Here is a 14,045-nt window from a genome sequence, read left to right as displayed (position 1 = left end):
GCATTAGGAGGAACCCAGGGCCAACCGCACCAGCATATGGTCTCACAAGGGGTCTGCGGATCTCATCTTGGTACCTAATGGCAGTCAGGCTACCTCTGGCGAGCACATGGAGGGCTGTGCGGCCCCCCAAAGAAATGCCACCCCACACCATTACTGACCCACCACCAAACCGGTCATGCTGAAGGATGTTGCAGGCAGCAGAACGTTCTCCACGCAGAGTCTCATACCACCCTCATGGAGTCTGTTTCTGACCGTTTGAGCAGACACACCCACATTTGTGGCCTGCTGGAGGTCATTTTGCAGGGCTCTGGCAGTGCTCCTCCTGCTCCTCCATGCACAAAGGCGGAGGTAGCGGTCCTGCTGCTGGGTTGTTGCCCTCCTACGGCCTCCTCCACGTCTCTGATGTACTGGCCTGTCTCCTGGTAGCACCTCCATGCTCTGGACACTACGCTGACAGACACAGCAAACTTTCTTGCCACAGCTCGCATTGATGTGCCATCCTGGATGAGCTGCACTACCTGAGCCACTTGTGTGGGTTGTAGACTCCGTCTCATACTACCACTAGAGTGAAAGCACCGCCAGCATTCAAAAGTGACCAAAACATCAGCCAGGAAGCATAGGAACTGAGAAGTGGTCTGTGGTCACCACCTGCAGAACCACTCCTTTATTGGGGGTGTCTTGCTAATTGCCTATAATTTCCACCTGTTGTCTATTCCATTTGCACAACAGCATGTGAAATTGATTGTCAATCAGTGTTGCTTCCTAAGTGGACAGTTTGATTTCACAGGAGTGTGATTGACTTGGAGTTACATTGTGTTGTTTAAGTGTTCCCTTTATTTTTTTGAGCAGTGTATTTAGCGCATTGATGATGTACTTACCAGAACTAACAAGTTAGCATACCTGAGTATTGTTAGCTTCATTATTTCAACAACAATTATGTAATATTTACCTGTTACTTTCAGTTTTACTTTTTCTCAAATAAATTCTGCCAAGTACAACACGTGGCTTGTTCATTGGAGAAGATGTTGGAGAAATGAGCTTGCTGTTTCATTTTACATGAGAACAGTACAGATATATTATTGTCGTTGTTGCATGTCGTATTTTTTTGGAAAGATATTATTCTGTGCTGGACATAATAAACTTCTAAAAATGGAATTGTTCACCCAGGGTGAGGCTTAGTTATTGCACTCTAGTTGTGCTTACCCCTGCAAATTCCCCAAATGTGGGAATCTCAACTGCATAATTTATTGAAGTGGGGGATTGAATTCGCGCTCTTGGTGTCAATGTTGATTTTAAGGGCCCCCGGTTCCTTGCAGTTTGTCCAGAGAGTGTCAGTGTTGCTGTGCGGAGGTGTCAGCTGTGGAGCTGCATGTTGAGCAATGCCCATGACATCAAAGTTCTTTTTAGTGAGGTCGAAGCCAGAAAAATGATGTTGCTTGGTGGGTCAAATGTGCACACGCACAAAATGCTTGTGCACCGGAGCTCCTGCCCCTTGATTACCAATCTGCAGGAAGACACATCCCTCCTGAGTAGTGACAGTGGTGGAGGTGGACACGTATAGCAAGACTGGACAACCCAGGTACGTAATTTGGATTTCCTCATTTGAAAAGAGAGTAAACCAAATACATTCCACTTGTGTTTAAACATTTATTTACTCTAACAGTCCACTCCACTCGTGGTACACTGAAAGATGTAATCAATAGTGTTATACTTTTCCATACCATTTGTCTGAAACACCGTAAGGAAAGGATTAGTTGATAACAATATATGAAACTATGCACTCTTATTTGCTCGACCGAGGCAACAAAAATGGCATCAATTTAAATGGAATTTGTCCTACTGTTCACTTTATTATTGGGCGGCTGTGGCTCAGGAGGTAGAGCGGGTTGGCTGTTAATGGGAAGGTCGGTGGTTCAATCCCTGGCTCCCCCTGGTTGCGTGTCAAAGTGTCCTTGGGCAAGATACTGAACCCCGATTTGCCCCTGGCAGCTGTTCCGCCAGTGTATGAGTGAGTGTGAATGTTAGTTTCCGTTTGAGCACTTAGGCTCAGTGTGTGACTGGTGAATGCAGTGTAAAAGTGCTTTGAGTGGTCGAAAAGACTAGAAAGGCGCTATACAAGTACAGTGCATTTACATTTTTACGGAGCATTTATGAGAATAAGTTGCACTGCATTCAAGTATTAATATAAATATAATATAATTCCTGATACTGTGCAACACATTTGAGGCGTTCTTTTGCAAAAACAAAATCTCTGTTTGTTTATTATCTTAAATCATGGTTCTTGTTGTGTTTGCTACAAATTATCTTATATTCAGAAAGGCTTTCATTGGTTTTACAAATGAACTCGATTTATTGTGGCCAGCATAGGGTACATAGAGAAGGTCTTAGATCTTTGAGTTCATGATGAATGGGAGCAAAAACAAAAGTGTTGCGTTTCTAATTTTGTTCAGTGTATATAAAACCAGGCATATGCCAGGAACTGCGCATCTTTCCTTTATAAATCCCAATCAACGTGAAATTGAGCGCACATGCATGAGCCACATACCCTGCCTTGGTTCCTCCCATAAATGACAATGCAAATTACCGTAAACATGCCAATGTCACCTCCCAAGGTCCTAGAAACATTGGCCAATTTTACTGCAAAACAATATAATAATAATAAATAATTTTTATTTCATGATTTGAACTCTTGGATCAGCAACAAAACGCAAAATGAGTGAGAGAGTCACAATGGCAGTCAGTGCAGCCCGGTCAGAGACTCATAATGACTGAAATAAAGAAAACATTGTCTGAAATAAAGTGGATAAATCAAAGTGGTTGTGAGGTGGAAGTTATAAAGCACATATTGTTTGATGCAGCTTGTTCACAAACAAAAGAACATTCAGAGAGTTTAATAGAATTAGAATTATTCTGAAGAAAGGCTTTAGGAAGAAAGGTAAACACTATAAATTGTTGATCACATCAGAAACACACCTGTCGGCTCCCGTTGCTAACAGCCGGCTGCCAGATACAGTGGTTATAGCCTACTTGTATTTGTACCGAGATGGCACGGTTCCTTCAGGTTGGTCTATCTAATGCTGGACCCAGATCAGAGAGTACAATCTAAATCAAGAGAGGGAATATAAATCAAAGTATTAGCCAGTCATCAAGATTTCCATTTCCATTGTCCTCTGCAGTGCCATAGTGCAGCCATGCAGCATAACACACGAGTGGCATGCATAATTTATCTGTTTACAGCAATCGTACAGAGTACTTCACATCTTTTTTTAAAAATATTTTTTTTAAACCTGTTCTGCCCAGCAGCCTGGTATAGAGTATGATGACCTGGATACCATATTGTGCCAGACAGATTTTACTTTAACAAGAGAGTATTAATATACTCCTTTGTCTGTTTTATTATTTATTTAATTATGTATTGATTTGTCACCGGGCCGGACAGGGGAGCAGACACGGGGATGGGGGGGCACAAACAGACAGCACAGACAAAGGACAAGACCTGTAAGAGAAGGGGGATGGAAGGTGGGGGCAAAAGGGAAAAGCAGTGGGAAACACCAATTGCAGAAAGCAACGAAACCTTCAATAGAACAGAGAGGGGGGCTTGGGGAGGAGAAAAACAACAACAAACAAACACAAACAAAAACAAACAATAAAAATACTAATAATAGTAAAAGACAACCAGCCGAACAGCAGCAATAAACAGCTGACATAGTATGACAACTAAGAGAAAAATGAAAAACAAGAAACAGTCCAGCACACTAAATAAGCAACACAGCACAGCCACGAGAGCTGGAATAATAACAATTAATTTAAATAAGTAACTGAAAGAAAAGCATCAGGAATAATTCTACCAGGGACAACCTAAATTTGTTTGTGTCTATGTGTGAGACTGTGTGTGTCTGTGGGCGTGTGGGTGAATGTGTCTGTATGTATGTGTGTACATGTGTGTGCGCATAAGCCTGTTAAAGAATGTAGTTGTTGGTGAGAGCGGGATGCCACGACTGTGCCACACTTACCCCAGCAACAGGCAGGCAAGAACCCCAGTAGCCAATAGGGATTGGAGAAAGAAAAAAAAAAAAATATCAATCAACAAAACAAAGACTCCCAGATGCACCACGATGCAAACGCGGAAGACCCCGACCCAAATGCCAGTTGACAACGTAATGCCGATGGAACACAAGAAGCGTAACCCGTGGAAGAGCAGCGCCCGGTGCGGACACAACATAGACCAATGCTCAAAACGCCCAAATGCCATGCAATCATCAATACCAATGCACAAGTGACGAGCCCAACGCGCACACTGCGCGAGCATGGCGACACCCAATGCCCAGCAGCCCCCTGCGAATCCCGCATGCAAGGTCGGGCAAACGAGAGAGAGCAAGCAGAATAACACGACAGCGAAAGCCAGCAGAGAGAAACACCAGCAGCAAGTCCCAGCCCGGCAGCAAATGTGCCGCACAGGTCACCGTGCACCTGCCAATAAAAGTCCGCCGTCCCCCCAACCGCTGGAAAAAACTAAGGCCGCCGGCGGCAGCCAACATCCCCCATGCCCAGCACGCCCCCCGGCCGCCGTGCAACACCAGCCAAACCAGCAACGAGGCAAAATCAACCAGCTCAGCTGCATGCCACCACCAACCCACCCACCCGTCAAGGGCCGAGAACTCCAGGCACAAACCCAGAACAAACCGGAGCACAGCCCTGCCCTGCACCCACACTGCAGATCCCAAAAACTAACTATATACCTCAGTATCCAAAGGGGTCCAACAACAGAGAAATGGGGAAGCATGGATCCGAGGCCAACGAAGCAAAACAGGGACGCAAACAGGTCCCTCGAAGCCAACAAGGAAATGCCTCCAGTACTTCACATCTTGCCAAAATGATCGCTTGATCGTCAGTGGTATCCCCCATCCTGGGATATCAAGTGAAGATGGAGGTTTGACAGGTGAACACATTTTTCATGTTGGTTTTGTTATGTTTGGCCTGCATCATGATTAGGACTGGTAATAAGGATGGAGAGTAGCGAGAGAGCTGTCACTGGCTTTATTTCCAGACATTTTTAATTTACACAGCTTTATGTGCAGGTGCTGAAGATGTGCAGGGTGAGTCGAGGTAAGAAGGGAGATCTGTTTGTGCACGTCTCAGTGCACTCTGTGCGCCGTTTCCATACATCATACGTGTACGTGAAAACCAGCGTATGTAACCTTTTTGTGCGTAGGCAGCATATATCAAAACGCTCTACTTTTTGAATTCAGGAACCACAACTCATATGCACTGAAATCAGTGCAACTGCTTACAAGTCTTGACCCCTGTAATATGGGTCGTAGACCCCTTTCATTGCAGTCACCATTCAAGTTCATATGAAGAGATTGGAGTAATTCCTGGAATGAATATTGATCAAATTCATGACTTCATATTTGTTGACCCTAACCATAAGACAAGGATGCAAGATCAGCACAGTTCATATTAATCAAATTACCATAAATGAACTGCCACACAATGAACCTGGGACTTATGGGTCTGAGCCCTTAGGTCACTTCCCCTGATATTTAAACAAATCTGTTAGTTTAAAAGTTAAATTTGTGACGACTGAAGGCATCATTTCACCTTTCCCACAACACATGATCATCCTGCTTGGAACTGCAAAGTACGGTGCTGTTGGTACAAAATGTTATCATAGTCCCTAACGTAAACCCACATTGGTGTGGCAGGTTAATCCTGTCAGTTACATTCTTTACTCTGTGATCAGTAAAACTAACAGTCTACCTAGAATAGAAAAACAATCATTGGGATTTTATGGCCAGCCGCAGCTTAATAGCAACATGAATCCAAAGTAAATCCTTTTTATTTGACCTGAAGAGACACCTGACCCCTACCAATCCTGACCCACCGAGTTATGGGTTAATCCACCCTTTACCTATAATTGGATAAGAAGACAGACACAGAGGAGACCTATTACTTAGTGGGATCAAATATGAACTATGACCTCTTGACTACTTGACCACCAATGCACAGGTAGTGAAGAGGATGAGTGGACTGATAGCATGCAAACATAGTTCGGCTGTGTCTTTTGGGTGAGTGTTTCTAACTGCTTTAGGTCATTGGATAGTTGTCTTTTAAATATGGAGCAAAGAAAAATGCTGGAATATATTTAAAAGCTGAAACAAACCCAGGGAGAATTCAGGGGCAACTAAAGGTCTCTAAATAGATGTGGACTAAAAGCTTAAACAAATTACTCTTCACTGACAGGCTCTCCTGGAGCTGTTGTATTGTTACCTTATGATGTCTGGGATTCAACACACACTAAAAATAAAAATGATTCAACCATGGGTTCACAGACGCAGAAGCCATAGAAGCTGAGGTCGAAACAGCATCACCAGTTTTTTTTCTGGCCCCTTCAAAAATCACAGCACATGAATAGCACCTGTAAACTAAATTGCAATCATTTGCAGTAAAATGACAGGATGAACTTGTTATTTATTGACATCTTAAGATTCACTGATTATCACTTCTCCATATTTACAGAACAAGCATGCTAATGGATATGTCTGCCAGTAATACAGTGCATATTGTTATCACCAAGACAGTGTATCATTGGATCAGGATAATTTTAATATATTATGTGTGAAAGCAAAATGAAATGCATACAGTATTGTGAGAAAATGATCTATGTTTTGAGAATTGCACACAGTGTTTTGAGAATTTTCCTTGATGATTGTGCCAAAAGAATAACAATCAGCCACAGACACTTGCATGTGCTATAACTGATAATCGATGTTTGAAATATGTCATATCTCATATTTAAAATGTGAATTCCTCATGTGGTGACTCTCCATGAGGTTAGACTGAGTGATGAGTTCAGTCGTAGGACACTGCAGCTGCAGGACAGTAGATGGCACCGCTGCGCCGTCCTATGGATCCTGCTTGGCACAGGGACGAGTCCACGTTGTTCACACTGTCTGCCTTCGCTCCCCCTCCCTCCATCTCTCGCACTCTCTCTCTCGCTCTCTCGCTCACTTTCTCGGCTTACAGTATACACCTATCTATCTTCCAAAAGCATCAGCAGTCTCTCCATCAGTCTCCGCGATACGAGCGCTACTACGGCGCAAAGCATGGCATCTCTGCGCCCAGAAAAACCGGTCTTCGCCGCAGCACACCTCTGCGTCTTTCTGTTGATCGCCTCGGCCTGGATGTCACTGCCGGGACCCGTGCGCGGTGACAGCGGGGCTTTAAACCGGCGCAGCGGGGAGGATCGTACGTTTGACATAGGTGGCGGAGACAGAGGCTCCCCGCCAGGCTTACCGACGGTCGGTAACGAGGAAGCTTTAGACGCGGAGAACTCACCCCGCTCCAGGAGAGCTCTGTCCCGGGAAAAACAAATGTCCCTCCTCAGCAGCTCGTTTGTGCTCAAGGGGGATGCGACCCACAACCAGGCGATGGTCCATTGGACAGGAGAGAACAGCAGCGTAAGTAGCCTATCCCATCCTTGTCCCGTCCCTACACGACCCGCTGTTTCATGTACCATCCCCACCATAGCATCCCCCTCTTTGTCACCTTCCACCATCCATCACTCCAGCCACAGCGCACATCACCAGAAACAAGTTATTGTTCTTGCAGGAGACTGCCTGCAGCAGCACACTGCGTGGCTCTTAGAGACGAAGGCACTGGTGTGGTTGTTCTGCATCATCCAACTAGATGCGCGGTGGATGTTGTCAGGCATGGGACTTTTTAAACATTTTCATGTCAGGGGCCCCTCAAGTAGGCATGTATTCTTTGTACCCCAGACTTTCATTACATCACATGGTGGCCAAGGGTCTCAAACATCATGTTGTCTGTTTACACTGAAATCATAGCATTCAGAGTGAAACTTGTTATCATCTATGTCCTTTTTCCCCCTACATATTTAGGGGCTGTATGTTAAAATGAATACATGTTCATCTGACTTGGGGGACCACTTAAAGGTAATGGAGAAGGCCCTCATAACACACTTTGAGAACCACAATTATAACCATGCATTCCACTGTGTATGATAACATTCAGAAGGAGTCCAAGGACGTGCCTGTGAGTGCACAGAGCCAGTGTGACAAGACAAGGAGCACCAAACAGACAGCTGGGTGCTTGATTTATTCACAATAGCCATGACTAAAATATTGATGCAGCTTTTTGTCCTAGAATTTTGCAGTGTCTGTTTATTTGTGGTGTGAAACACGATTTAGATCATATATAAATGGATATTGTAGCCTACTTTGTACTGGCACTAAAGTAGATTTTAGACTGATTTCACAAAAAATAAGTGCCACTGGGATTGAACAGTGATGTCAGCAGAAACAAAAATACAACATTTTAGAGATATTTAAGTGATTATGTTGGAGATAGGACACCATGATAAGGTCACTGTATGAATATTATAGTGATTTTTTTAGTACCCAGTCAAGTGAGAGCAGCTACACTTTGTAAACAAGAGCAGTCTTTGTGATGGATATTGACAGACGCTGGGGGCATTTGAGTGGTGGTGTCTGGTGGGGACATCACTTGCAATCAAAGCCTTTTTGTCAGTGTGACACATTTCTGTTTTACTGGCAGTGGCTGCAGGCGGCTCTGGAAAAAAACTTCCAAGCAATTTGTCATGAAACAAATTGGTTGGTAAATAATGTAAACAGTGAAATATGCAGATAACATTCAATTTATTGGAGGCAAGAGGGACTGAATTTAAAGCTGCTCAGAGCACCTTCACACATTGGCGGCGGTAGCGGTATAGAAGTGTTAAGGAGTTCATAACTTTTTGTTGGCTTTGTTTGTAAAGTTTGAACGCTGCAGCTTTAAAGTTGAACTGAAATTTGAGTTCTCATCACTACAATGTCACCAAAGGGAGGATAAAAAACATTTTTTTATGTATTTGTGGAAACAATATCTAAGCTTGGACCCTCTGATTGGGTGTTTCCCATGGCAGCAGTTGACTGACACCACACATATATTGATTTGTTTATTGAAAATGTATTAACTTGATCTGCTCAAAAAAAACCTGCCCAAAGTCACTTCTGAAGACGACGCGCCACAATTCAATAATGATGTGTGGGATTCTTGAACTTTGGCATTTAAGACTGGGCATTTAAGTAATAAAAAAATGACATCCTCCCAATGGACTCCAGCCTTTCTCGTGATGATCTTCCCTTCTACATTTCCACATTTTTTTTGTGAGGCGATGAGTCTGCAGGGATTTTAGTGCTCAGGCTTTGCCAGTCATAGGAACTCCAGGTTTGACTTATCCTCAATTAACTTGGCGAGGGTATGTACTCTGAAAGGTCATTGAGACCGAGTTCATCCCAGCCTAATAAACACAGACAAATGGTGCCATTCAATTTCCCAAAGGCTGACATTTATGAGTAGTGCGCAGATTGATGGGTGGGAAAAATGAATTTCTGCCTCCTCTCTTGTTTGATCATTTCTTTTTCGAGTCTTTGAGGTTCCAAATGTAAGTCACTGATGAGAGGGTCAACAGCGCAGAGGACTTCAGTTGTCACATCTGTCTTGATAATGGTTAATTAGGAATGTAATAAAGACCACCTGAATATAGAAATCTTTCTGAAAACATACATTTCACTTTCAGGCTAATCCCTACGTCATTGCATCGCTATAATGTAATATGTGTATGTTTGTGTTCTGGCTGACGTCCATTGCTTATCAGGCAGCACAGTGCTGCACAGAGAATGATTTGTTCATCTAGCTTTATAGTAGAAGTGCTGTTATTGAAAACAGCTCCTGTGTACTCCGCGCTGCCCCTGTAGCAACAACAGTCACTTCACTTTGGGTGACTCAAACAACCATTTCCAGTCAAGAATAAACTTTGATGCTTATTCATGACCACAATTTGTAACATGCACCTGTTGTTTAAAAACCTAGTCTCCAAACCCAAACTGAGATAACCATGATGATATCAGGGGTCATGTTGTTTGACAAAACTCTTCCAGAACCGCAGGAAACATTACACAGCAATTTTTAAAAACTGTGTAGTACTCCACATGACTAGTAATTTTACGTGTAAATTTAAATCAACTTTATTTAGTATTTGAAAATGTCTTACTTTGGCCTGAAAGACACACAGAGTGCACAAGTTTCCACTGTGATTATCTCAATTATCTACAAATAGTTCTATCATCAGAATCATTTGAAAGATCACATAAAAACTCTGCACAAAGGGGCTTTCACTTGCAAGGACCACAATCAACAGATATAGTTAAATGAACAAAGCAGAAAGATATATGAGGCTTGCAGTTGCTGAATAGACATTCAAAAGTGTTGTGGGAAAGCTACGACATACCCCCCTGTAACCCTGTGGAGAGGAAGAAGGAGATGAGAAAGGAATGGGCGAGAGGGGTGCAAAATGTTAGAGTGAAGAAGAGGAGATGGGACTTGTGGGTATTTATGGAAATGCTGGGAGTGACGTGATTGATGTGTGGTCCCGCTCCTGAAACTCTGCTGGTAGCACCACTTAACATGCAGTGTATGTACATTTGAATACTGAAGATATGATTTGGAGATTACAGGTTTAAAGACATTTTAGGATGCTAGGATATTATTTTTAAAAACACATTCCCCAACACAGACAAAAAAATGCATGCATGCATGTAAATATGAGTCCCGGAAGTCGTCCTGGGAAGGGACATGAGGCTGTGTGACATGATCCCAGCCTTCTGAATGAAGAGAGCCTCCATTATTGAAAGGATTCTCTTTGTGCCCCTCTCGCTCTCTTCTCTCTGAGTTGTTGACCAGCCCCGGGGAACTCTGAGCTGTGTTCATCTTCCTTCTATTTCTGTCTCCTCTCTATGGTGATGAACAGCATTACTATTTGTGTGTGCGTGTCTCTGTGAATTTCTATCAGCGGGGAAACAGCCCTCAAAACTGAATCAGGTTTCTCTGTTTTGCGTGTATCGATTGTTTCATGGAGAGACAGATTATTCATTGCTACTGCACTCACACCTTTTTTAAATTTGCAAGTGTGTGTTCTTGGATGTGTGTGTAGTTGATCCCTGGTGGCCTGTCCCACAGTAGCCTAAGTGATTAATGAGCAGCAAAAGGGGCACTGACAGTCCAAACTCTTATCCCACCCTCTATCCCCAAAGGGGAATTGTGGGTAATTCCTGGCACTTCCTGGTTTAAGAGCCCTCCTGGGTGGGAATAAATGAATATAGAAGCACATTGAATTTATGGGTTAGGCTGTATTGTCAGGACAAAAGATACAGTTTAAAATACTGATGTTGTCATATGTTGAGATTTAAAGTGAGTACATAGTAGCTGTATGTTTATTTATGAATCCATTCAGCAGTTGTTGAGATATTTCAGTCTGAATCAAAGTGGTGAACTGCCCAACTGCCATTGCCATCCCTACAGCAACACCACTATTGCTTGAAAAGTAATATAATTTTTAAAAAATGACTCTCTGGTGCTTTCAATTTTGAGCTTTTAGACTCTCAAGGGCAATATATGCCAGCTGCGTCTGACACACACCAAACACCTGCGCTGATTGTTTTCTACATAAGCCTGTACTCCAGTGGTGTTTGGTCTACCTCTGTTGTGTTTACTCCCTTCGTTGGGTCAGTTGGCACATGTCACATTATTTGATGCTCTACAATGCTGCTTAAGTGTATTGCACTTGAAGCAGCAGTTCATAACAGTGACCGCTTTCAGTTAGTTCTGTTCTTGTCAGCCATCGTTTTTAGCTGACATAATCAGTCTAAATCTATTTGTCTCATCTCATCTCATCTCATCTTTCTGTGCCTCTTATTCTGTTCATGGCATTGGGTTGAAGGGACTTTACAGTTAATTTTGTCACTTTCCGACCATCCCCTAAGATTACCTTGCCAACACCACTTTCAGATCACAAACAGTGTTTATAGCATACTTCAAACCTGGCATTGGTTGAATTTAAGGGAACCATAATGTTTTATAATAATCTGTTATCTTCATTTGCAAAGCAATGCTCTCTCTCTCTCTCTCTCTTTCTCTCTCTCCAGTCAGACACACATCTATGTCTCCAGGGTCTTGACATAATGTGAAAGGTATTTGTTCATGCTTCACGTAGTGAACAGACAGTTCATTTGGCCCCTGGTTGTTCTGCTGTGGAAAATGTTTTGCACATGTGAGGAGAGCCTTTCTCGTCATTTATCTTGTCTGTTCTTGTTCATTCTGCTTAAAGCTGCTTAAAGACACTCCAAAACCCAGACAGTAAATCAGCACACTTGTTTGCTTGGTTCTCCTCAGTCCATTTTTATTGTGAATCCTGCAAATGTGTCCAAATTACAAAGCACAGTACCATTAGAGCAGGCTTTCCATCCAACGTCAGGACATATCTACGCACAGTTGAGTGTCTTTCTGCAACATCAAATGGCTCTTGTTGATCCTCTCACTGATGATTGATGCTTGATATATCGCTGTGATGTTAAGTCAAGATGATATTGGCCTTTAAAAGGAATGCATATTTTCCAGCAAAAGGAATACTCCACCAAATAAAGTGTGATATTTTGTTAATTATATTTTTTACAAAATATTTTAAAATATGACTTAACAAAATTTTTTGTGGCACCCTGGATATTGAATTGCTGTGGATTATGCCCAGATTTTTTTTTTCTTTATAATGTTTTGTAATAAGCTGCCAAATGACTAGTCTTGTGCTCTCTTTAAAGGTCAGAAAGTGTTTACAAACTCGATATACTGTATAAATGTATTAATACTTTGCTAATGTGTGTTTTCATATTGTATGATGGTTGGTGGCGATGGGGCAATGGATAAGACACATGCCTTTGGTGTGAGAGACCCAGGTTTAATTCCCAATTGTGACACATCCACCAATGTGTCGCTGAGCAAGACACTTAACCCCTAGTTGCTCCAGAGGCGTGCAACCTCTGATATAATTAACAATTGTAAGTTGCTTTGGATAAAAGCATCAGCTAAATGAATAAATGTAAATGTATGAAGTTATATGAAGATATGCTTTTCAGAGCCAACATTCAAGCCTAAAAGATTTCAGTTGAGTACTACTTAATATACCAGTATATTGAAGGGAGGACCATGATTTTAAATTTTTTAAAGAGTCTAAAGTGCTAAGAGTCCTGACTGAAGCATGGCATGCATACATCTGTGTCCGGTCTGTTGGCAGCGTTATCGCAGGCCACAATAGCAAGTTAATTGTCTGAAGCATAAAAGCACTGTGGATGATCATGCTTATCCGTTGATAAGATCTTCATCCAACACCTTCCTCTTAGTGTGGCCTCAGTGTTGGCATGGGATCGCTGTTTTCCACTTGGCGGTAGGTAGCATTTGTCGCTATGATTTCATGGTGACTTTGCTAATAAGACCTTGGGAAAGTACAGGGAACGGTTTGCTACTGTAGCATTACTGTCTAATTAAGTGTCCGTGATGGCAGGTGGATGCTGGTGGCCCAGCAGCTAAATAGAAGCATTGAGATGGACCGATGCTGCTGGCAGCAGGCAGAGAGATTGTTATCTGTTTGTTCCTGCGGTGCTGTGCATGGGGAAGATGTGTGTGTGGTCTCTTGCTAACCAACTTCTTTTTTTCTTTTCAGCTTCCTAACTTATTCTCTCAGCTTGGAAAGGTGGAAACCCTTGAAGGCAAAATTAGAATTGAAAGGCTATGGCCCACAAGAAAGCCCCTCATCCCAGACATTCTCTGAACTTTCTTTCTTTTGTGACAGTGCTAAAATGTACCCAACATGCGTTCATTGTTTTTCCAGTTTTGTCCCTGTACACAGAGCTGCCATGGTTAAACGTTCCTGCTCATGTAACCCTGGCAACCCACACTGGAATCCTGTTGGGGTCTTCCAGTGGTTTGGTTCCTGATCTGAATTCAGAGTGGCCCCTTGCCTTTCACTTGTCGTAGGTCCTGCATGTTTCATGTATAGCTCTGGCATAAATATTTTTCAGTCAGGTGGGCCTTTGTTGTGTTGCTAAATAAGCTTTTTTGCCTCCCCTATCCACAGCAGTACATTGCTTAGCTTTCCTGCCAGGGCTCCTTTCTTCTCCAAACTGGGGACACGC

The 14,045-nt window shown here is 42.8% G+C and overlaps 1 protein-coding gene and 1 non-coding gene across 8 annotated transcripts in view; both read left to right on the top strand.

Annotated features, from left to right (window-relative positions):
- Positions 1-1,113: 1,113 nt before the first annotated feature.
- Positions 1,114-1,277, top strand: LOC119913751. The gene has a single exon (XR_005446616.1). It is a non-coding gene; the product is annotated as a U1 spliceosomal RNA (small nuclear RNA).
- Positions 1,278-6,992: 5,715 nt separating this feature from the next.
- The window catches only part of sorcs2 (sortilin-related VPS10 domain containing receptor 2), a 336,249-nt gene continuing 329,196 nt past the window's right edge, over positions 6,993-14,045 (top strand). For all 7 annotated transcript variants that reach the window (XM_038731474.1, XM_038731472.1, XM_038731473.1 and 4 more), the window contains exon 1: positions 6,993-7,460. In XM_038731474.1, the coding sequence (XP_038587402.1) occupies positions 7,107-7,460 (354 nt within the window). In that variant the 5' untranslated portion in view covers positions 6,993-7,106. The remainder of the gene's footprint in view (positions 7,461-14,045) is intronic.

This window comes from Micropterus salmoides, unplaced genomic scaffold (genome assembly GCF_014851395.1).
Source record: "Micropterus salmoides isolate LMB-PRFRI ecotype aquatic unplaced genomic scaffold, ASM1485139v1 Ms_hic_scaffold_2, whole genome shotgun sequence".
Classification (NCBI taxonomy): Eukaryota; Metazoa; Chordata; class Actinopteri; order Centrarchiformes; family Centrarchidae; genus Micropterus; species Micropterus salmoides.
Note: the sequence above shows the minus strand (reverse complement) of the source record. Positions and strands in the feature narration are given on the sequence as shown.